Genomic DNA, 25,340 nt, shown 5'->3' with positions numbered 1-25,340 from the left:
TTAGTAAAGATACAGAATTGAGGTGTTAAGGGAAGTATGGGAGCGTGAGGGAAAAGAAATGTATCCATCTATCTATCTATCTATCTATCTATCTATCTATCTATCTATCTATCTATCCTCTATTGACAAAGTGATTATATTTAAGCCAATTTCCATATCATTATAAAATAAGCAGCCCCACACACCACTACCATCATTTTTATGTCTTAGTTCATCCCCATTTACTCTGCTTTAACAATCAGAGAACAAAATTAAGTTGCCTTGCTTTGCTCCCCCGGACTAACAACAGATTAACAAATGAGGGAGGAAGGTTACAGAGTAATTGTGAGGTTCACTGTCTTCTGCCCAGATTCACTTTGTCAGAATCATCGAATATTCAGGTTACTTTCTCTTGTCAATACATTTATATTCTGACTTACCATTGTTTTCTCCACCCCAATCCTTGTCCTCTTAGAATCCTATGGCCTCCCAGTTCCTCAGTATCTGCTATGAACTCTGTTTCTAGTGAATGCCAGTTATGGATAAAATTGGTTTTTTTTAGTAAATGTGTCATGATGCTGCTCTGAGGATCAGGATTTTGCATTATAACTCTTTGTCTAAGAATCAGTTTAGCTAGTTTCAGAAAGGTTCAACATTAATGTTTTAATTTTCTTAGTCACAGCAACTCTTTGGGAGTTTAGGTATTAGGTCAAATAAAGGTGGCAAACTGCATCATTACAGGAGAAACCCATATGTATGAAATCATTTATCTTTCAATGTATTAAATATTAAATTAATAGTCATATGTGTGTATATATATATATATATATATATATATATTTATGTATATATTTACTAATAAGGCCTAGAATAGAAAGAGATCAACAAAGAAAGAATATAGAAAGGTTGTTGCTTTTTCTTTCCTAAACTGGGTATTTTTTATTGGCATTTATACATGTAATTTTATTTTAAATTCAGGGCAAAGATCAGTACTTACCCATGCATTGGCCAATTTGACAAACCCATGTATGTTGTTCATAGGGTTTTTCTTTTCACTTATGATAGCAGCGAAGTTCAGTCATTGCAGGATTCCCTCAGGATTCAATACCCAAAAAGATAAGGGTAAGCTAACAATTCCCTAATAATGCAAAGTACATATGTGAAACTCAGCAACAAAATGGGGGGGGGGGGGCGGGAATGAAGTCTGAAAAATGTTATCTCAGAGACAGGAAATGCTTTGTAACATAGACCAAGACTATTTGAATAAAAAAATGGAAGACTGTGCCTTTGGCCCCAGATGCCTATGCTGCATTATTGAGTTTGGTGACTATGTGTTTTGAGCTCTTTGAAGCATGATATCATGTGAAGTATTGTATTCAAGATTATTAATAGTCTCATAATATATAAGGAGTGTATCTTTGAAAAGTGCCAATTTCTCTTCATTCTTTTGAAAAATGAGCAAATCAAAAGATATGTTTAAAAATTGTTTTAAAAAGTGCTTTTCTCTTAATTTTTCAAGCATAATATTTGTCCTCAATGTCAAAACATATCTCAGTGCTATTAATATACCCTGACTATTGATTTGTATGAAATCTATGTATTAATTTGGGAAATAATAATTCTACTCAGTGAAATCAGTGATAGCCTATAAATGATACAATTGGTGCTAGGTTTATTACATGCATTTATGCAGGTCATTCAAAAGAAGACATTTCCTTAACTGGTTATGTTAATTTTTAAAAAGACAGACAGAAAATTACTTACATAAATTTTAATTTAAATGAAAGTTCATAATCCAAGTGAATTAATAGGGAAAATATTTCCTTCATATTAAAGGCAAAAGGGTAAAGGTAATTTCATCTAATGGTTTCTGAAAGGAGGAAACCAACTAAATTTTAGAGAATGAAGAGTGGTCTTTTGAGTTCATAATCATTAATATATCCTGATAAACAGGGATCATGAGGTCATGAATTTAGATTTGAGTGTGACCTTAGAGGTCCCTTATTTCACACATAAGGTAAGAAAAACTGTAGAGGAAAATTAATTGTTCAAAGCCATACAGAGAGAAAATAAAAGAGCTGGGATTTGAATCCACATATTCTAACTCTAATTTGATTGTTTTCACTACTGTAAGCATGTTATTTTCCAAATTTCTGAGACACAAAGACACAAATATTAGTTTAAGACACACCATCTGTTGTTTATGAGAGGGTATGTCACTCTACAATACCACTGAATCAACATAGATCCAAACAAAATGTAAGCTGGGATACCGTATATATTGGTGCATTGTAAGTTGTTGTATTGTATATTGGCATATTGTAAACTGGAAACCACAATCTTGCCAGATAAAGAACTATGCTGTATGATGAATAATTAGCTGCAAGGGAGGTTTATTTGAAAAGAAGATTTGAGGGAGACAGTATCATTGGCTTCAAACATTTGAATCATATTACAGGACAGATAAAACTAATTCTGTAGGAAATAGTCGTCGTATGGACTTTCTCATAACACTATCTGAAATAGAATGGCCTGACTAGCTGGTGAGGTAACTAGCAACTCAATACAGTTTTCAAACAAAGGTTATTAGTACTTCTTGAGGTACTATGGAGGAGTATTATTCCATTAGGCAGGGAGTGAGTCTAGATAACTTTTAAATTTCCTTCCAACTCTGAGATTTGATAAATATCAAAATCCTTATAGATTTATGCAAATGAACCAGCCTCATCTTCACTTTTCGGTTGCTACTTTACTTCCCATTTTGTGACAAACAATATGATGGTTTGGTAAGCATGGGATAATCCATCCTGAGACAGTTTGAAAGCAATGAAGACAATTTCTAAAGTCCCTTTCAGTTCTGGGATTTAATGAACAGCAAATTCCTTATAGACTTATGCAAATAAACCCCAGCACTCTTCCATTGGCTACTCTACATCCCATTTTGTGACAAACAATATGATGGTTTGGTAAGCATGGAACAATCTGTCCTGGAGCAGTTTGAAAGCGATGAAGACAATTTCCATGCCAACGACAATATACATGGAGCAAAAGAGAAATAAAACGGTACGGTCCAACTTGATATCCCCAAACCCAATTGTGGTAAATGTTATAAAACAAAAATAAAATGCAGTCCCAAAGTCCAAATGAGTTTCCCAAAGTGGTAGAATTGCTGCTCCAAAAGAGATGTAGGCAAGTACAACCAATGCAATTATTATGATGGGAACATCAAAGTTTTCAACTATTCTTCCTAAATCTCTTAAGCTTCTGTGGTTGTATAAGCGTTGTGATTTCCCATGCTCCAGCTCAGGACATGAATGGCTTCTTTGCATTTGTGAAGGAATAAACAATGTATTTTTCCGTTCTTTCATTGCAGTTTTTTCAAATGTTTCCAGATTTTGGCTTTGTTCCGTCGAGTAATTATAATTTGTATTACTGTCTTTTTGTATGGCGACTTTATGGCTTGATTTTCTTACCACAATATGAGGTAAGGACTTATTGACAAGATCAGAGTCTGTGCATTTCGGACTACGCCTTCGGATTTGTGCTAGTCTAAGGCGAGGGAACTGAAGATTTTTGTAATTATTGTAAATTGTAGATAGTATGGAAGCTAGGATGTCACCAAGGGCTGTCATAACTATGAACATTAAAGGTATCCCAAAGAGAGCATACAGGATACACAGAGCTTTTCCAAGTGCTGTTATGGGATACATTTGGCCGTAACCTAAAAACAGAAGAGATATGAAACTTATCTTACAAAATGTCTAAGAGAATCCTTTACCATTTCCTCAACCTCCTTTCATTACATAAAAGATGACCACCTTGAAGATATAAGTTCTAAAACTTCAAAGATGATGGCATTCATTAGTGCTACTTCCAGGGACATGCATGCTATTTTTAATAGGTTTGCTCAGATCTACAAATTTGGAATTTCTCAGCCAATGAGCACTTTGGTAAAGATAATTATAGTTCAAAAGTTAGTTGCTATTTTACAGCCTAAGACAGGAAAAAGTCTTTATATATTAACAGGTTGTCCTGGACAGAATAAGGAGAACAGTACTAGAATGATTTAGTAATATAAAAATCTAAGACCTGCCACATTGGGCTGTTCTCTGTCCCTCTCTCCAGTACAATCTCTGGCAGATGTGCAAGGATATTTTAGGAGAAGCCATTGTGATCCCTTCTGACAGATTAAACATTTCTTATTCAATTTTCTTATCCCAAGCAACCCAATTTCCTTATTGTAGACATGGTTCTGTTATGGGCCGCCTCTTCTCCCTATTCTCTCTCTCAGTGTTGAGATCATAAGCTCCCATAGGTGTAATGATCATCTTTACACAGATGACTCCCAAATCTAAATAATTCTTAGCGATCTCTTTCCTTAGCTTCAGTTCTATATCGCTTAGTTGTCTTCTGGGCTTTGTTACTTGGATGTTAATTGGACATGCTATTTCTTTCTATCTCCTCCTATTCCTAAACTCATTCTTCAATCTCTCCACCTCTCAATTATTTCCCAGGCCAATGATAGATCGATAGATCTACACACATACTCACACACACAACTACACACACATGTGCAAACATATATATTCACATATAAAATTACATATTATATATATGGGGAGGAGAGAGGGAACAATTTGGTGGACGAATGGGATTGGAGTAGGATTACATGAACAAGCTGATGGGTTGGTCTTAGTGTGGTAGTGTGGTAGAAGTAGTCACTTCATTAAACAGAACAAATTTGAAGGAGATAGTGGAAGAAAGCACTTGAGTGATAGATTATGAGGAGGAGAGGAAAAGGGGGGGTTCATGGAAAATGTATCCAATTATTTTCTATAAAATATATTGGAAGAAACTTAATTTAAACTTAAAAAATTTGTTTCCCATGTGAAACAAATCTTGGAATCCAGACCAGTGATTACAGTTGAGTCATTTATGTAGCCTCTGCTTACTGGTGTCTACATGTGTGAAGCCTTGTGTTAGGTTCTATGTGGGGCTAAGTTGGAGGAGATACAAGGAAAAATAAGATGCCATCATTTGATCTCAAGGAGCTTACAAATCAGGATGACAAGGTATGGACATATTATATCAATGAGGGTGAAAGAGATAAGTGAACCAGGATCATCAGGCTTCCTTCAAGGGTCAGGTCATGTGCTACTTCCATTAGGAAGTCTTTACTGATACTGCTCCATGTTTAGTACATCATCCCTACTCATATGCTATCTATATAGAGAAGCAGCAGGTAAGAGTGTATGAATCAGGACGACTTCAATTTAAACTTCACCTCATTTACTAATTCTGTGACCCCTGGACAAGACACTTAAAATCTTTATGTGCTTCAATTTTTTTCATATATAAAATTAGGGGACTGGAAGGCTTCTAAGGTAGGATGTAAATATATAAATATGAATATATTTATTCAGCTATAAATCTATAATATTATGAGCCTATGTTATATCTTCTCAGTAGGCTAGAGGTTTCTTGACAATATATCTGAGACTTTATGACTCCCATTTGGGATTTTTTGGGCAAAGATACTGGGGTGATTTGTCATTTCCTTTTCCAGTTCATTTGATAGATGAGGAAACTGAGGCAAAAAGAATTTAGTGATTTGTCCAGAATTACACAGACAGTAAGTACCTGAAGTCATACTTGAATTCAGGGTCTTGCTGACTCCAAGTCAGCTATTACATCCATTACACCACCTAGCTGCAGGGACTGTTTCATTTTATTGCTTGTATCACCAAGGCTTAGTACATTGGAATGAGTAGGGATGCATAAAAATATTTAACTCCAGCCATCTTCAGCCCCCCCCCCCCATTATTTATGTTGCTGCTGTGTCTAGAACTTGAATTCTGAAGGAGTGCTGTTCTGATTGGTGAAAGCCCTCTCTCTCTAGCAGGCCACAGTTTCTACCAGTCTTCACCACCCTGATCTTTTTCCATTTTGTGCCTTCTTCCAACCTCTTTTTTTCACTTTTTGCTCTGGGAACTATTATCAATCAACATTCCCATTGATTCTGAAAAAGATGTAAAGACTAATGTTCACCTTAACATTCTTTAGATTTTCTCAACCAAATCTCCTTTCTCTGCTCACCATTCATTCCCCACGTATGCTATCTCTTCCTATTAGAATAGGAATGTCTTGCATTTTTATTTGTGTCCACACTAGTGTTTACTGATCAGTAGATAGTATGTAGTTAATATATACATCCATTCATTCTCTGGATTGGAATAATCTCTTCTCTATCTATATTATAGGGTTGTCATGAGAAGCAAATGAAATAATGGATAGGAAAGCACTTAATTAACTAGTATACAGGTATAATGTAAAGGGGTGGGATGAGATGGGATGAAGTTAAAGTTGACCCACACCTAGTCTTCCTGTTGCTGTTCAGCCATTGAATCATGTCTGATTCTGCATGATTCCACAGACACTGTCCATAGGCTTTTCTCCGTAAAGAACCTAGAGTAGCCTGACACTTCCTTCTCCAGTTGGTCCCCATTTTACATATGAAGAAATAAGGCACATAGAAATTTAGAGACTTATCCAGTGTCTGAGGCCAAATTTGAACTCAGACCTTCCCAACTTCAGGCTGGTATTCTATCTGCTGTACCAACAACTTTTTCCATGCTCTTTCTACCAGGCTGAAATTTAAATAACAATATAAACAACATTATCTCAATTTATCCATGCTCTTTCTACCAGGCTGAAATTTAAATAACAATATAAACAACATTATCTCAATTTATCCAGCTTTACAAAGCAGGTTTTTTTTTTTCCCCCCAAATAGCATTTTAAGTCTTTTTTATCCTTGTTTTATGGTAAGGAAAACTGAGCCTCAAAGGATAATGATGATAATAACAATAAACTCATATTTATATAGCACTTTACAATTTGTAAAGAGTTTCATGTACATTATATACATTATCTCATATAAGGTTATATGCACCTAGACCCACAGATAGTAAAAGCTGGAGCTGGGACTAATACTCAGATTTTCTAACAGTAAATTCTATTTCTTTTCACTGCACCAGAGACATCAAACTCATGTATAAATAGAGGATTCTAAACTGTACATAAGGATCTCTGAAGGTACATATTGACTTTGAAAATCACATGTGAACAATATTGACATATTATTGTATTTTTATTTATTTTGTTAAGTATTTCCCGAATACATTTTAATCTAGTTCTGGAACACTGAGCAGTCCTGTTTGACACCACTGCCTGGACTTGTCACTCAACCCTAAGTGATGGAAGATATAGTTTATTTTAAATAAACAGGTTTTTAATAAGGCTTTGTTTTTCAAAATCCCTGGCTAAAGTCCTAAAAATTCAGCAGGAAGTTTTGGAAAGAGCTACATAATTAACTGCTAGATGCAAAAGTGCATAAAAGAAAATTAGATAATTTCTTTGAATGTATGGATGCATTCCAGAGTTTTCACTTTCTCCACCCCACTTAGACTGCTCCTGTTCACTATTGCCTTTACAGTTGACTGGATCCAGAAAACAATTTCCTAATGCAAAGCGGCTTCAGAACCAGGGAATAAATAGTAATTGACTATTCCTATACCTGTCAGGGACTTCTGTCTGCAAACTAATGTCAGTACTATATCTCAGCAATCTTGAAATGTGGTCCAAAGCATAAAAGGAGGAAGTATCAGAGAGATTTTAAAAGGACAAATATTGATTTTTAGTTAAGCACTACAGGAAATGATCCACATCATCTGGTTTTGGATGATTACTAGATGTTAAGTTATATATCTTAGTTGAATTTACAATAAGATGTATCATTAATTCTGATATTTTAAACTAAGATGAACACTCATGCATTTCCATTAGAGGGAAGAGGAAAATTAGTTTCGATCTTGTGTTCTTTTATTTTTGAGAAAAGAAATGCATATATGCATCCCCTTTCCCATCTACATGACCTTTGCTTTTTGAGTGGGTTGTTTTGAAATAATCATTGTTAAACAATCATTCTTTCTTTAGCCAATGTGCAATCCTCTCCATTAAGGATATAGGTTTCACTGAAAAATTCAGCATTTAATATTCTGTGTACAACGGACTGTGCTATGTGCTAGAGAAGATACAAAATTTAGCAAGATATAGTCTTTGCCCTCATGGAGTTTATAGTTAAATAGAGATGTGAGAGACCAATATCAAAAACTACAAAGTATTATAATATAAGGAATAGGGATGGACCTCTGATTTCATTGGTGTAGGAGAACTCCCAGGTAACAAAACTCTCTTTGCCATAGGAGCAAGGAAGGGAGAAAGAGACTGGGAGAGAAAAAGGAAAGAGAGACCAACCTAGAGAGAGAGAGAGAGAGAGAGAGAGAGAGAGAGAGAGAGAGAGAGAGAGAGAGAGAGAGACCAACCTAGAGAGAGAGAGAAAGAGAGAGAGAGAAAGAGAGAGAGAGAGAGAGAGAGAGAGAGAGAGAGAGAGAGAGAGAGAGAGAGAGAGACATAGAGAGAGAGACAGAGACAAAGAGACACCCAAAGAGAGACTGATAGAGAGTGTCTGTGTCCGGAATAGGAATGGAGATGGAAACAGAAGGAAAGAGAGAGAAAAGGGAAGGGAGCACAGGAAAAGCAAGAGGAGCAGCTTTGTGCAGAAGGAAACAATGCTCAGCTTTAAATATGTTGAGTTGGAGATATTGTGGGACCTCCAGGCCTAGAGGTGCTGGAAGCACTTGGGGAGATGAATCTATAGTATAAAAGACAAGGATGAAAATATAAATCTTGTATTTGTTAATAAATCAACAAGTATTTACTAACCACTGACTATATACCAGGTATTGTGCTAGGTCCTAGAGAGCTAAAGACAAAAATGAAATAGTTCCCACTCTCAAGGAGTTTATATTCTATTAGAGGTAGACCACTCGTATGTGTACTGGATATATCAAAAAGTCTCAGTGCAGCTTTAAACTTTAAAGTATTGATACACTTATCATGTAATTATTATTACATATCATTCCATCAAATATTACATAATGTTATAATGCCACACTAATAATATACATAATTATATTATATTAATCATATATTCAAGCTTTAGTTTAAAATTACATTAAGACTTTTGGGACATTTTAAAAATTAGAATATATAAAGAATAAAGACAAAATAGTTGAGAAGAAAGGCACTGGGTAAAAAAGAGTTTGAACTTTATTGAAGAAAGCAAGAGTTTCTGCATTCAAGTATGCAATTCACTTGAAACTATGGGAATGAATGGAGTTATGGAAAGCCAAGAATGAAGAGAAGGAGACCCAAGGACAAAAGTTTGGATCTGTATTAGTATCAGCTGAATGAGCCCTGAACTCAAAAGAAATCCTTTCAGGATCATAAATAATATCTTATGTTGGTAATTGACATTCAATAAGTATACATGATGTATGTTGTACCAGACACTGAGGTGGACACTTCAGATACAAAAGCAAAAGAGCAAGACAATCCTAGAAGCTTACATTTCATTAAGAAAACACATGATGTTCTCAGATAATTAAATATAAGTATATATGAAATAAAATATTTATGTGGGATGCGGTAGGGAGAACAAACTAATAACAAGGGGAATCAGAAAAGGCTTCTTTTAAGAGGTGGCACTTGAATTCAACTTTTAAGGAAGTTATGATTTCAAGAGATGGAGAGAGAGGAAGAGCAACATTTTAGGTATGGAAGGAGACTGTCAGGAAGCTGAGAGATGGAATGTTGAATATAGGTAACATTTTGGCTGTAATGTAGTGTGTTATGGTGAGTGACGTGTAACCAACCTGAAAAGATAGCTTAAAGCTAAGGAAGAGCTTTCTGTAGCAAACAGAATGAATTATATAGAAGAGAGACTAGAAACAAAGATTAGGAGAATTATTGCCATGGTCCAGGCAAGAGTAGATAAGGCCCTGTACTAGGGTAGAGGTCACATCATCATAGAGAAGGAAATGGATGTAAGAGATCTTATAGAGGTACAATTAGCATGATTTGGTCATTGAGTGGATATTGGGGATAAAATAAAGGAGAGGAAAAACAGGCTGAGGTTGAGTCCTAGACTGTGAAGCTGCTGTGTAACTATTATTCCATCTCCTCCCTCTCTCTCTCTCTCTCTCTCTCTCTCTCTCTCTCTCTCTCTCTCTCTCTTTCTTTCTTTCTTTCTTTCTTTTTTCTCTCCCCCTCTCTTTCTTCCTTCCTTCTTCTTCACTCCTCCCTTTCCTCTCTCCATTTTCCCTCCCTCTTTCTTTCTCCCCTGCTTTATCTTTTCCCCTTTCCTTCCCCACTCCCATCTCACGCACCTTTAATTTCTCCCTATATACTGGTTCCTATATACTACTTCCTATAAACACAACTATATCTCCTCCTCCATCCTTAAAAAAATCAAAACCTTCATTAGATTCTCTCATCCCTATTAGCTATTGTCCTATAGTTCTATCTCTTCTCAGCCAAATTCCTTGAAAAAACTAACCTAATTGCTTTGGTCTTTTTTAACCAAGAAAACACCCAAATGTAGTTTTAAAAAAAGAATTATAAACAACTGAAATCACACAACTTGTTGTCTACACTTTTTCTCTTTTAATTCTATTTCAAATCTTCTGAAATCTGGCTCCTGTCTCATTAGGCAGATGAAATTATTTCTTCAGTTAGAAATGACCTTTCAATTGGTGAATCTAATGGCTTCTTCTCATTCATCTTTTCTGACCTTTATCTTTTGATTACCCCTCTTCTCTTTGAAAAATATTCTCTCATTTCTGAGTTTCCTTGACATTGTTCTGTCTTGGTTTTCCTTCTACCTAACTGCTCATTCCTAGCCCCCTTTACTGGATCATCACCCATGCAATGCTCCCTAACTTCATGAAAAACTCTCCATAATCATTGTTTACACTTTCTCACTTACCTCAATTTTCCTCAATTGTTTTGCCTCAGTTTTCTCAACTGTAAAATTAACTGGAAAAGGAAATGGCAAACCACAATCGATATCTTTGCCAAGAAGTCCTCCCAAAATATCAGACATGACTAATATGACTGAACAACAATAAAGTCAGTAAGTGGCTTGCTATAAGCAGTATAGCAAATAAATGGAACTGGGACCAGATCTATATCTTGTAGCTCTTAAATTAGTTATCCCATGATATACTGATGTATCAATGAAATTTGACAGAAGATAGATTGCCTCTGAGATTTATTAGCCATGTAATATTGGCCAAGTTGCTTCCAACTCTAAAAATATATGATTCCTAAAGGTCCAGTAATCTAAGACTCTAATAGATGCATGATCTCATTGTTATAGGTACTCCTTCCAATAAAAAGGATCACAACCATCCCATGCCTGCTGAAACAAGAATCAATGATTTTTGACAAACACAAATAAATGGGACCATTCAAGTCAATGTTTTAGACCTCATTATTAAAATACTTTGTCATGTGTTTCTACTGGGCTTATATCCCAAAGAGATCTTAAAGAAGGGAAAGGGACCTGTATGTGCAAGAATGTTTGTGGCGGCCCTTTTCATAGTGCCTAGAAACTAGAAATTGAATAGATGTCCATCAATTGGAGAATAGCTGAATAGGTTGTTGTATATAAATGTTATGGAATATTATTGTTCTATTAGAAATGACCAACAGAATGATTTCAGAAAGGCCTGGAGAGACTTACATGAACTGATGCCGAGTGATGTAAGCAGAACCAGGAGATCATTTTACACTTCAACAGCAATACTATATGATGATCAATTCTGATGGATGTGGCTCTCTTGGACAATGAGAACAAATCAGTTTCAATTGTTCAATAATGAAGAGAACCAGCCACACCTGGCAAAAGGACTATGGGAAATGAGTGTGGACCACAACATAACATTTCCATTCCTTCTGTTTTTGTCCACTTGCATTTTTGTTTTCCTTCTCAGGTTATTTTTACCTTATTTCTAAATCTGATTTTTCTTGTGCAGCAAGACAACTGTATAAATATATATACATATATATGTATACATACATATATTGTATTTAACATATACTTTAACATATTTATATATTTATTTATTTATTTAAATTTAATTTTTATTTTATTTTATAATTATAACTTTTTTTTGACAGTACATATGCATGGGTAATTTTTTTATAACATTATCCCTTGCACTTACTTCTGTTCAGATTTTTTCCCTTCCTCCCCCAACCCCCTCCCCCAGATGGCAGGCAGTCTTATACATGTTAAATATATTACAATATATTCTAGATACAATATATGTGTGTAGAACCAAATTTCTTGTTGCACAGGAAGAATTGGATTCAGAAGGTAAAAATTACAGTTTACACTCATTTCCAAGTATTCCTTTTCTGGATGTAGCTGATTCTGTCCATCATTGGTCAATTGGAATTGGATTAGCTCTTCTCTATGTTGAAGATATTCACTTCCATCAGAATACATCCTCATACAGTATCATTGTTGAAGTGTATAATGATCTTCTGGTTCTGCTCGTTTCATTTAGCATCAGTTGATGTAAGTCTCTCCAAGCCTCTCTGTATTTCTCCTGTTGGTCATTTCTTACAGAACAATAATATTCCATAACATTCATATACCATAATTTACCCAACCATTCTCCAATTGATGGACATCCATTCATCTTCCAGCTTCTAGCCACTATGAAAAGGGCTGCCACAAACATTTTGGCACATACAGGTCCCTTTCCCTTCTTTAGTATTTCCTTGGGGTATAAGCCCAGTAGTAGTATGGCTGGGTCAAAGGGTATGCACATTTTGATAACCTTTTGGGCATAATTCCAGATTTCTCTCCAGAATGGTTGGATTCTTTCACAACTCCACCAACAATGCATCAGTGTCCAGTTTTCCCACAGCCCCTCCAACATTCATCGTTATTTGTTCCTGTCATCTTAGCCAATCTGACAGGTGTGTAATGATATCTCAGAGTTGTCTTAATTTGCATTTCTCTGATCAATAGTGATTTGGAACACTCTTTCATATGAGTGGAAATAGTTTTAATTTCATCATCTGAAAATTGTCTGTTCATATCCTTTGACCATTTATCAATTGGAGAATGGCTTGATTTCTTATAAATTAAAGTCAATTCTCTGTATATTTTGGAGATGAGGCCTTTATCAGAACCTTTAACTGTAAAAATGTTTTCCCAATTTGTTACTTCCCTTCTAATCTTGTTTGCATTAGTTTTGTTTGTGCAGAAACTTTTTAATTTGGTGTAATCAAAATTTTCTATTTTGTGATCAATAATGGTCTCTAGTTCTCCCTTGGACACAAACTCCTTCCTCCTCCACAAGTCTGAGAGGTAAACCATCCCCTGTTCCTCCAATTTATTTATGATTTCATTCTTTATGCCTAAATCTTGGACCCATTTTGATCTAATCTTAGTATGTGGTGTTAAATGTGGGTCCATGCCTAGTTTCTGCCATACTAATTTCCAGTTTTCCCAGCAGTTTTTGTCAAATAATGAATTCTTATCCCAAAATTTGGGATCTTTGGGTTTGTCAAACACTAGATTGCTATTTTTATTCACTATCTTGCCCTGTGAACCTAACCTATGCCACTGATCAACTAGTCTATTTCTTAGCCAATACCAAATGGTTTTGGTGACTGTTGCTTTATAATACAGTTCTAGATCAGGTACCGATAGACCACCTTCACTTAATTTTTTTTTTCATTACTTCCCTTGAAATTCTCGACCTTTTGTTGTTCCATATGAATTCTGTTGTTATTTTTTCTAGGTTATTAAAATAGTTTCTTGGAAGTCTGATTGGTATAGCACTAAATAAATAGATTAGTTTAGGGAATATTGCAATTTTGATTATATTCGCTCGGCCTATCCAAGAGCACTGAATGTCTTTCCAATTATTTAAATCTGACTTTATTTTTGTGGCAAGTGTTTTGTAATTTTGCTCATATAATTCCTGACTCTCTTTTGGTAGATATATTCCCAAATATTTTATACTATCGACCATTATTTTGAATGGAATTTCTCTTTGTATCTCTTGCTGTTGGATTGTGTTGGTAATGTATGAGGATGCTGAGGATTTATGTGGATTTATTTTGTATCCTGCGACTTTGCTAAAATTCTGAATTATTTCTAATAGCTTTTTAGCAGAGTCTTTGGGGTTCTCTAAGTATACCATCATGTCATCTGCGAAAAGTGATAATTTGATTTCCTCATTTCCTACTCTAATTCCTTGAATCTCTTTCTCAGCTCTTATTGCTGAGGCTAGAGTTTCTAGTACTATATTGAAAAGTAATGGTGATAGTGGGCAACCTTGTTTCACTCCTGATCTTACAGGGAAAGGTTCTAGTTTATCGCCATTACATATGATGTTTACTGAAGGTTTTAAATATATGCTTGTTATTATTTTAAGGAATAGTCCATTTATTCCTATACTCTCAAGCGTTTTTAGTAGGAATGGATGTTGGATTTTATCAAATGCTTTTTCTGCATCTATTGAGATGATCATATGGTTTTTATTAATTTGATTATTAATGTGGTCAATTATACTAATAGTTTTCCTAATATTAAACCAGCCCTGCATTCCTGGTATAAATCCCACTTGGTCATAGTGTATTATCCTGGGGATGATTTTCTGAAGTCTATTTGCTAATATCTTATTTAAGATTTTAGCATCAATATTCATTAAGGAAATTGGTCTATAGTTTTCTTTCTCAGTTTTCGATCTACCTGGTTTAGGTATCAGTACCATGTCTGTGTCATAGAAGGAATTTGGTAGGACTCCTTCAATCCTTATTTTTTCAAACAGTTTACATAGCATTGGAGTTAGTTGTTCTTTAAATGTTTGGTAAAATTCACATGTAAATCCATCTGGTCCTGAGGACTTTTTCTTAGGAAGTTGGTTAATAGCTTGATCTATTTCTTTTTCTGAGATGGGACTATTTAGACTACTTACTTCTTCCTCTGTTAATCTGGGCAAGCTATATTTTTGAAGGTATTCTTCCATTTCATTTAAGTTATCGAATTTATCAGCATACAGTTGAGCAAAGTAGCTCCTAACTATTGTTCTAATTTCCTCTTCATTAGTGGTGAGTTCACCCTTTTCATTTTCAAGACTAACAATTTGCTTTTTCTCTTTCCTTTTTTTAATCAGGTTTACTAAGGGCTTGTCTATTTTCTTGTGCAGCAAGATAACTGTATAAATATATATATATGTATACATACATATATTGTATTTAACATATACTTTAACATATTTAACATGTATTGGTCTACCTGCCATCTAGGGAAGGGGATGGGAAGGAGGGGAAAAGTGGGAACTGAAGATTTTGCAAGGATCAATGCTGAAAAATTACCCATGCATATGTTTTGTAAATAAAAAGCTATAATAAAAAATAATAAAATACTTTATCACAGAAGTGATGATTATTATGTACCAATATAAATTCATTTAAAACAGTACAATTTAATGGAAAGAGGGCTATACTTGAAGTCAGGAAGAATCCAGATTTGAACCTTGTCTCTCTCTCCTTCTTTCTGGAACTAACTATATGATCTCAAGCAAATCAATTTTGACTTGAAACTCAATTTTGTTTTCTGTATATAAAGTAAAGGCATTCGTTTTTAGGTAATTGATAGGGTCTCTCCTAATTCTAAAGCCTAATAATATAGCAGTGGTAGGGAGTGGTAGAGAGCAGTGTTGTTTAATCTCTCCTATTTTCTTGCCACTCACCTTATGACTAACTCATTTTCTATATGGATATTGTCTATAAAAGCTCATCTATGGTAGAAAGTTGTATCAAAATATCTGTAATTTTCTCTGTCTATTTCTATCTCTCTTTATCTCTGGGCCCCCACCCACAGACAGAGCTTCTGGCAAAACAGCTCTATGTTAGATTTCTTTCCATCTCTTCTCAGAAGATAACTTCTCAGAAGTTTTTATACATTTGTGTCTTTTCACTTACATTTCCAATAGATATGCCCAGATTATCAAAGGCCTACACTTAATATTACCTACAAAGATAATTATATGCTAAGTAAATTAGGAAAGATGAACAAACTTTTCTGGAGCCCAGTGAAATAAATTTTCATGAGGGATCCTAAGGCAGGAAAAGGAGATTTAGGATTACCATCTTGGGCGCCTGTAGTCTGAAGTAGGAGATTTTTCTGTCCTGACACTCTCCAGTGCTAGAGCCTTGCTCCTTTCCTGAGTCTTGGCCCCTTGCCTTTGTGATGATGGCATCACATAGCTTTTCATAGCTTCCTCTTCTCCAACTCCATGTTTTTCACAAGGAAACTGAATCTCATTTTGAGGCTGAATTTTGCATGGGCTCATTAAATTAACTTTTAAAGTCACCCAGGCATTGTAGCCAATCAACATTCTTCCTGTTGAATACTTGGAGAAGGTATAAGTAGAACTGACACTTACCTGAAAGACAGGTAAGTGAAATGGATAGAGAAAACCTTCCAAATGGGTTGGGGCTGGTGAGAGATATTTGCATGAGCAAAAGTGAGGAGAAGAATGAGTTTATGTAAGATAGCTAACTGCAGTGGAGTGTGTGGGGGAGTGAGAAATAGAGAATCAAGCTAGATGGAAGAAGTAGGAGCCATATTTGGGAGAGCCTTGAAAAATAGCCTGGGATACCTGGACTTGATGTCCTTGGTAATGAAGAACAGTTAAAATATTCTGACATAAGGAGGAATAACATGAAAAAGTCCATGTTTTAAAAAGTTTAATTTGTCAACAATATGTATGCAGTGTGGAGTAGGGAGAGACTATAGTGAGAGAGGCAGGCTAGGAAACATAGGAATAAAGATAATGAGGTTCTCTATCATGGACACAGGGGTGAAAATAGAGAGAAAGAGGTCAAATCTTGAAAACTCCATAATTCTTTAGTAGACTTTGCCTCTGAAAGGCCTCATCTTTCTCCGAGGGTCAGGATCACTTTAATACTCTCTCAAGCCCACTCATTAAAGATACCTGGGCACTTTTTATTGGTTAAAAGAAAGAGTAAACCACTAGTGCTAGACAAGAATACAACCTGGATCCACTGTAAAGTTAGTTCACTTCTGTCTGCCCCAGTTTCCTCACCTATAAAATAATAATTATAATAGCTCCTACATATTTCAGGGTTATTGCAATATATAAATGGAATAATACTTTATAGTATAATGCTTAGCACATAATATTTGTTATATAAATCTTCTTATTCTTATCATTTGTTTTTCTTGACTATAAGGCTTATGTCCTCTTTATCTCTGTTTAGTGACTTACTAGGAGTTCACCCATCCCAAGTACTACAACCCTGCCCACAATTGGCCATGTTCTTCACAGCTATTGAGCCTCCCCCAAAGCCTCTGCTAGGTGAATAGATGAGCAAGAAAATTAGCCTACCAAGAAATGGCTTTTGGGAGTACTATCATTTCAAAACAATTTTAGGCCCTTAAAAAGCAAATATCTTCTATGACCCTTTGTACATTAGTACAGGGTACATAGTTGATTAGTATAGGGCACATAAGTTGTATGGTTAGTATAGGGTACATAGTTAATAATATAGAGTGTATAACTGATTCCTCCTTACTTCCTTTTTATACAGTTAATATAATTGTAGAAATGAAGGAGCAGATACCAAAGGTAATGAATCATTGATAGGCTAAAAGATATAAAATTCCTTATCAATCCTTTATGAAATTTGAAAAAATGTTTCTTTTTGATGCAATTAGAAGAGTAGATGAAATCAATGTCCAATCAAACCCTTGGGAAGTAGGAATTTTTTCTTTGATTGTATTAGAAAGAACAAGGAATGACAGGAAGAGGATTTGTCACATCCATGATAGTCCCTAAAAAGCTATGTTCACTATTTGGGGGGATGTGTTGAGAAAAGAGCAGGGTTTGTGATAGAATATGATTGCTATGTCCAGGTTAGAGGTATAGGCAGAAGAAAATTTTCACTTCTTCACCTATCTTCATCAGTCATTATGCTTTGAAGAAAAACTACTCAACCAATAAAAGATACAATTCATTTTGGAGGAGATACACTCTCTAGATCTGGACTTACAGAAGCAAACTCAAAAGCGGTAGCAATTTCTGGAATTGTGACCTTTTCAGTAAAAAAGAGAATGGTGGATTTGAGAGAGAACTGAACCTAGCAATTAAGAGTCAAATAAAAAGCAATAGAGAAGCAGATCCTGGAATCCCAGTTTAGCAATCTGCCCAACACATAGATTATATGAGGATGTTACAAGAAAATAAAGGACATATCAAAACTTTGCGGGACCAGGTACCCGAGTTGTCTGGACTATGTGAGTTCCTCATTTGTATGCCTCATCACTATTGTAATATAATATTGCATCCACTCTTCCTATAGATACTATATTTGTGGAAAAGTATAATGTAGGTTTATGGCAGGCATGTTTTATAGATACTGTTTTTGCTGTCTCTGCTATAAGTTGATTGTTCCTACTAGTAGAATATTAAAGGAAAGCACATTGATTGGGGGGTGGTGGTCAAGTGTTACAGTTTAAGGAAGGTATATATACTATATACTCCCAGAACATGAGAGTTGCAGGGTTTATCTAGGGATCTAACTAATAAGTGCTTTTGAAAAATAAGAGTAGCAGCTCAAAGGAAGTCCTAAATTAACTCCTAGACTGTGGATCAAAAACCTTGGGCTTCAGTTCTTAAGCTAACTAACCAAATAACTTTCAAAAAGTGATTTTCCATCTTTCGAAGTCTTAGATCCTTAACCATTAAATGAGAGGTTTGGTCTAGATAATATCTAAGAATCCTTCCAGTTTTGAGATTCTGTGGCTCTATGATTTTATATTTAACAGAAAGAGAAGAAGGAAATGGGCTCATATTGTCTCAGTATTGAATTGAGCAACATTCTAGTGATTGGTAACTTAGAAGAAAATTGTAAAGTCTATACTTTCAACAAGTGAGGACAAATCTGACTGTCTTATACTTCCACTCTCCAAACAGGCAGAACAGATAACCATTGAAGAGTATTTGTCATATCCATGATAGGGGGAACTTCAACCCCCAAACATCAATTTCCTGACTAGGGATTGCCAGTTATTAGTTTGGGGTCTTAAAAAACTTTTCATCTTTAATAGTCTCCTTTTAAAATGTAAACACCCTTAGGAGGCTGCCTGACTTAAAACACTTGGATCAACTGCTGATGGGATTCAGCAAATGTCTTCTGGGAGAGGCAGAGGACATATCAGTGAAAAGATGGCACTGATCTTGAAAGTCATAAATCAATGGATGACAAAGACAAGCTATGTCATCTTCAAAATTTTGTTCATGTTTCTTGAAATTCTCTAATGATTCCCAGCATTGTAGGAGTTTGGCTGAGGTTTCCAAAGCTGAAGTTGCATTCCAAAATTGAACATAATTTTTCCCCCAAGTTGAAGGCAAGGTTAGATAGCAGTCTATCAAAACATTCCCAGTTACTGAAAAAATGGGAGGTGGAGATGGTGTCAGGGTTATGTGGGAGGGGAAGGAATTTAGGACCAGCCATGAAGAAGAAAAAAATGAGAATGGAAAGTGAAAAGTGAAAAGCACAGTATGATTCTGTGAGTAGGGTCAGATTAATTCAGAAGATAGCTAAGGATACCAAATAGAGAAAAAAAAAAGAGCTAAGGATATCAAGTAGAGCCACAAAATGGCTCCAGGAACATAGTCTCCAGAACTGGAAGTGAAAAGAATCCTAGAGAAGGGACCAGATTAACAAAAGATTGCACAAGAAGAAGATACCTGAATTGGGATTAAAAATTCAGGCCTCCCTAACATTACTTTAACAAGTTTTCAAATATTTCACCCAGTATTAAAATAATTTATAAATACAGGAACAAATCCAAGGCCTAATTTGATGACATCTGATTTTGAAATTTCAAGTTCACAGTTCAAGTTTATCTTTAGGTCCCTCAGATTTCTAATTTTGTCTTTTTATTTCCCTGATAGGACTTTTTCATTCCAGAAAACTGCTCTTTTAAAAAATAATAATAGCTTTTTGTTTTTCAAAATACACACAAAGACAGTTTTCAACATTCACCTTATGTTCCAAATTTTTATCCTCTCTTCTCACCTTCTTCTCCTAGATAACAAGTAATCCAATATAGGTTAAACATTTTCAATTCTTCTAAATATATTTCCACATTTACCATATTGCACAAGAAAAATCAAACCAACTGGAAAAAAAGCAAGCAAACAGCAAAACAATAACACAAGTGAAAATACTATGCTGTGATCCACATTCACTCCATAATCCTCCCTCTGTATTGTATCTTTCCATCACAAATCTATTGGAATTGCCTTGAATCACCTCATTGTTGAAGAACCAAGTCCCTCATAATTGATCATCACATAATCTTGTTGCTGTGTACAATGTTCTCTTAGTTCTATTCATTTCACTTACCATCAGTTCATTTAAATCTTTCCAGGATTTTCTGAAATCAGCCTGCTTATCATTTCTTATAAAATAATAATATTCCATTGCATTCATAGATCACAATTTATTCAGACATAACCCAACTGATGGGCATCTACTCAGTTTCCAGTTTTTTGTCACCACAAAAAGGGCTGCTACAAACATTTTTGCATATGTGAGTCCTTTCCCTCTTTTTATTATCTTTTGGGGTACAGACCTACTGTTGGAGTTTGCTGAATCAAAGATTATATAGTTTGATAGTCTTTCGGGCATAGTTCCAAATTGCTCTCCAGAATCGTTGGTTAAGTGCACAACTCCACCAACAATGTTCCAATTTCCCACAGCCCCTCCAATATTTATCATCTTTTTCTCTCATCTTAGCCAATTTGAGATGAGTGAAGTGGTACCTCTGAGTTGTTTTAATTTGCATTTCTCTAATCAATAGTGATTTGCATTTTTCATATGACTAAAAATGTTCATATCCTTTGACCATTTATCAATTGAGGAATGACTTATATTCTTATAAACTTGAGTCAATTCTCTATATATTTTAGAAGTAAGGCCTTTATCTGTTAGGTTCTTACTAAGTGCTTTATCAGAAAAAACATTGGATGCAAAATTTTTTTCCCAGCTTTTTGCTTTGATTCTAATTTTGCTTGCATTAGTTTTGTTTGTACCCTTTTTAATTTCATATAATCAAAATTATCCACTTTGCATTTCATAATATTCTCTAGTCCTCTCATTCTTCTTTGGTCATAAATTCCTTCCTTCACAGATCCGAATAGACAATCGCTTGTTCTCTTTTGTATCTAAATCATGAACAAATTTCAATCCTATCTTGCTATAGGATGTTAGATGTTGGTCAATGCCTAGTTTTGACCATACTATTTTCCAGTTTTCCCAGCAATAAGAAAACTCTTCTTAAGAGAGGGTCAGAAACACATTGACACTAGAATATAAATGGCTAACAAAAAGGGGAACATTTATTTTTAAATAAGAATCACATTTTTTAGCTAAAGGAATTCAGCACTAACAATAAAATTTTAAGTAACAGAGTATAATGGATCTATGTCCTCAGAGTCAGAAAGAGTTGATTTCAAAGTCCTATCTCTGACACACACTGGCTATATATCTCTGGATGAATCCCTTAATCTCTCAGGGCCTCCTTCATGAAACTTTCTAAGTCTATATTTTGTTGAACTGCTCTGATAAAGAAATTTTTCCTCTCTGGGTATCCCCTACATCAATGTCATCACAAATATTGGCCACAAAACAAGAATTAAAAACTTATTTAAGTATAAGTTTCTCCATTAAAAATATAAGCTTTTAAAAGGCAAATTCAGTTTCTATTCATCTTTACATTCATTCCAATGTCTAGAATATAATAAGGACTGAATAAATGCTACCTAGCCATCTCCCAAGGAGAAATCCTAGTTTTATGAGGTTTTTTTTTCCCTTTTTCTTTTTCAAAAGTGAGAGCTGAGCCAAGAAGATATAACCCAGGGCCTTTAGTCTTACCCACTGTGGTAAATACCGTACAGCAGAAAAACAAGGATCCTAGAAATGACCACTCTGCAGAGGAGAGAAGCCATTCATGCTGCAGTTCACTCTTTAGCATTCTTCTGGTCATCATTATGAAGTGCAATTTTTTCTCTGTCTCTGTTTCTATAAAGGAAATAATGGGACAAGTGAAATGAAACAGTCAACTTATGATCTACTTTAAGAAAAGAAGCAGATTATTTTCCTAATGAGTTTTTCCTCCTCCTCAGGACAGTTAAATGCTTGTTTCCTAGCTACTGAACTGGGAAATGTACCGTAACAGTTATTAACAGCAGCAGGACAGAAGTTTGTTGCCTCGATTTGAGAAAATATGTTCCACTTGCCTGAGACTCAAACCTTAGTGACAACACAATGACCATACATTGCAGTTCCCTGAGACTCTGGGAAAATGGTAACACAATTTATGTTGTTCTTGACTTTTGAATCATCCCAAGGATTAATGTCAAGAGCATTGGTCAAAATCAGGAGAATAAATTCTAATCCCTGCCTTGCCACGACATTGCTATATGACCTTAAGGAACCTTAAGGGAAGCCTGTTCTGAACACAGTTTCTCCTTTCCTCAATGAGGTTGTTAGGATCAAAAAAAATCAAGTCCCTTGCATTTCTAAAAATGAGGAAGGGTGATATTCACACATATGCAAACATTTATTAATATATATGTGAACATATTCACATATATATTCATATATATCACCAAATTCTATAATTTCTGCAAATGAGAGAGAAAGATTGACTAAGCTTCTACCATATACCAAATAGTGTTTTTATATGTATTATCTCACTTGGTTCTCACCACATCCCTTTGTGGCAGGTTCTATTATCATCCTTATTAAGATAAAGTATCTTGCCCAGGGTCACACAGTTAGATTTATTTTTTTAGTTAGTAACTGTCTGGGTTTTGAACTTGGGTCTTTCTGAACACTATATTCATTGTACCACCTACCAGCCTCAATGAATGAAGGAATGATTGGGGAATAACATTAAGCACCTAAAAGAAGTAAAAGCTATAAAAACAAGCACACACACACACACACACACACACACACACGCACGCACACACACACACACACACACACACACACATACACATACACACACAAAATCACTGTCTGCTCTTATGGAGCTCATACACTATATGAGGGAGACCATATATGAAAGTCCAGCTGCAAGGATAGTGGAAAGGTCTAGATAGGTAGGGTCAGTCAGATAATTGTGTTTGGGCTCAAAGAGTCAGGTCAGATGGCAAGGGCTGGATGACCTTAGGATAGCAATGATAGATGGCAAAGTCAATTGCTTATGTATCCAGAGTCAATGATTCCCATCTCATTTAAGCAGTTAGAATAGGACTGAGGGTAGAGGCCTGGAATTGCGATGCAAAAAATGATCATTTACAAAGAATGAATATAATTAACAGAAACAGACAATATATAATACTGACAAAAACAAAACAAGAAAATTTTAGAATTGGGATGAGTTGAGTACTGTCTTGGATATACACTAAGTGTGTGATCCTAAGCAAATTATTTAATTTTATAGTACCTCCAAGCACTTTTTTTAGCCTACAAGCTGCTGAAGAATTGAAAATATACATTAGAAAACTGGAGTTTATTAATTAGGCTACTTCTACTCTCCTGAACATTTGTTGGTCAGCTAAAATGTACCAAGGACACCCAATTAGTGTAGATTCAAGACAAAACTGGATCCCCCAAGGGTCATTACTATCTCTAAGCAGATTCTTTTTTCTGCCCTAGGGAGATCATTGTTATCATAACTTGGAAGGACCTATTTCTAGGCCAGCCTTCCTCATTGACCAGATTAGGAAATCGAGACTTAGGGTCTTTCCCAAGCATCACAGAGCTGAATTTCAACCCATCATCTAAATCCAGAAGCAGTATTCATTCCCCAACTCTTTCCCAAGGCACTTTTACCACTCCCCTATTCCGAAAGGGGAAGGTCACAGCTTGGATCATGTGACCTGAGGCTATTCAGTCCTGCTCTTAGAGAAAAGGATATCAATTATTTTCCCAAGGGGGACAAAAAAGCATTACTGAAGCACTCTAAAGATTTGTTTGTGTAGTAACTCTGACAAGAACTGAGATCTGTAGAGCAGTCCTATTCCAAGTTCTTTTACATACATTGTAGATACATGAAAAGGAAAGGGTCCAAAGAAACCCTCTGGTTCAAACTCTTCATTTGACAGATTGGGGTAAGGAGGCTCAGGGAGTATTTTAAGTTATAGAATGCTAGTTAGAGGCAGGAGATATAACATAAAAAAGAAATCAACATGAAAAACAAATAAACAAACATACCAGTCCCGCATCTGGAATCAGAGACTTTGGTTATGATTCCTAATTCTGCTACTTACTATCTGTATGACTGTAGGTAAGACCATTTAAATTCTCTTTAGGTCTCAGTTTCCTCATCTGTAAAATGGAGTCATAGTAAAGGGGAAGGATGGGTGGGAGAGACTTCTGTAAAGACCTTACCACTTTGGGAACTATTGTCCTGGCCATCACGGCAGATATAAGATTAGAACATTTTGTTTGTTTGTTTGTTTGTTTTGTTTTGTTTTGTTTTGTTTTGTTTTGTTTTGTTTTGTTTCTGTCACACAATGCTATCTTTTCTGAATCCAAAGTATTTAATGGGAACTATGATCAAGAAAACCAAAACCACCCACCAAAAAACAACAACAACAAAATCAACAAAAAAGCTGATTCATAAGTCATTAGCAAATCAGTAATGGAACTAGGACTGCCTTCTTATTTCATCATGAAATCTTTCCTTGAACTCAACAAAGAAAAAAGGGTAGAACACTTTAAGCAAGGGAAAAACATTTCTGATCAGTTTCTTTACACCAAAATTCAGCACCCTAACTAAAGCAGAAATTAGAGGAGCTTTATCCCTATATAGGCCCTCTGATGCTATATTTTGAGATCCTCTACCTGACATCCTCTATTCTTATAATAATCACTCTTTTGCTTGGCCCTGGTTAAGAGTGCAATTGGAAAAGATCTGATTTTTTCCACTGTCATCATCTCTGCTTGCTGCCTTCTCCTCTCTCCCTCCCTGCACTTTGCCTCATTTCAAGAGCTGGCAGTCAAGGGTTACTGTCCAGAATTGGGGTAGACAGGAGGGGTTCCAAGGTAGATTTTCTAGAGGACTAGAAGTCTTTACAAAACTGAATTCTAACAATCTGGAAGATCTCTTCAAGTACACCACTAAATGGATTGTTTATGGGCACCAGAATCACTAGCTATAACTACCCACCAAAACCTCAGCACATAAATTCTTTGAGATTTCAAGATGTCAGCCTCATTAGGTTATTCCCTCCAGAAGCTGGCTGCTCATTCAGAACATCATCTTTTCCTGGGATCCATTCCAACTCTTCTTGAGATAATCTACTTTTTTTTTGTTTTTT

General features: G+C 35.4%; 1 protein-coding gene across 2 annotated transcripts in view; it reads right to left on the bottom strand.

Moving 5' to 3' along the window:
* Window positions 1–2,345: 2,345 nt before the first annotated feature.
* KCNK18 (potassium two pore domain channel subfamily K member 18) overlaps window positions 2,346–25,340 on the bottom strand; it is a 30,985-nt gene continuing 7,990 nt past the window's right edge. For both annotated transcript variants that reach the window (XM_074295709.1, XM_074295710.1), the window contains exons 3-4: window positions 21,880–22,026; window positions 2,346–3,700 (exon numbers count right to left, since the gene is read on the bottom strand). In XM_074295709.1, coding sequence (XP_074151810.1) covers window positions 2,904–3,700; window positions 21,880–22,026 — 944 coding nt within the window. In that variant the 3' untranslated portion in view covers window positions 2,346–2,903. The remainder of the gene's footprint in view (window positions 3,701–21,879; window positions 22,027–25,340) is intronic.

The sequence above is a fragment of the Sminthopsis crassicaudata genome, chromosome 2 (assembly GCF_048593235.1).
Source record: "Sminthopsis crassicaudata isolate SCR6 chromosome 2, ASM4859323v1, whole genome shotgun sequence".
NCBI classification, from domain to species: Eukaryota; Metazoa; Chordata; class Mammalia; order Dasyuromorphia; family Dasyuridae; genus Sminthopsis; species Sminthopsis crassicaudata.
The sequence above is the reverse complement of the archived record's forward strand: the minus strand, read 5'-3'. Positions and strand labels throughout refer to the sequence as shown.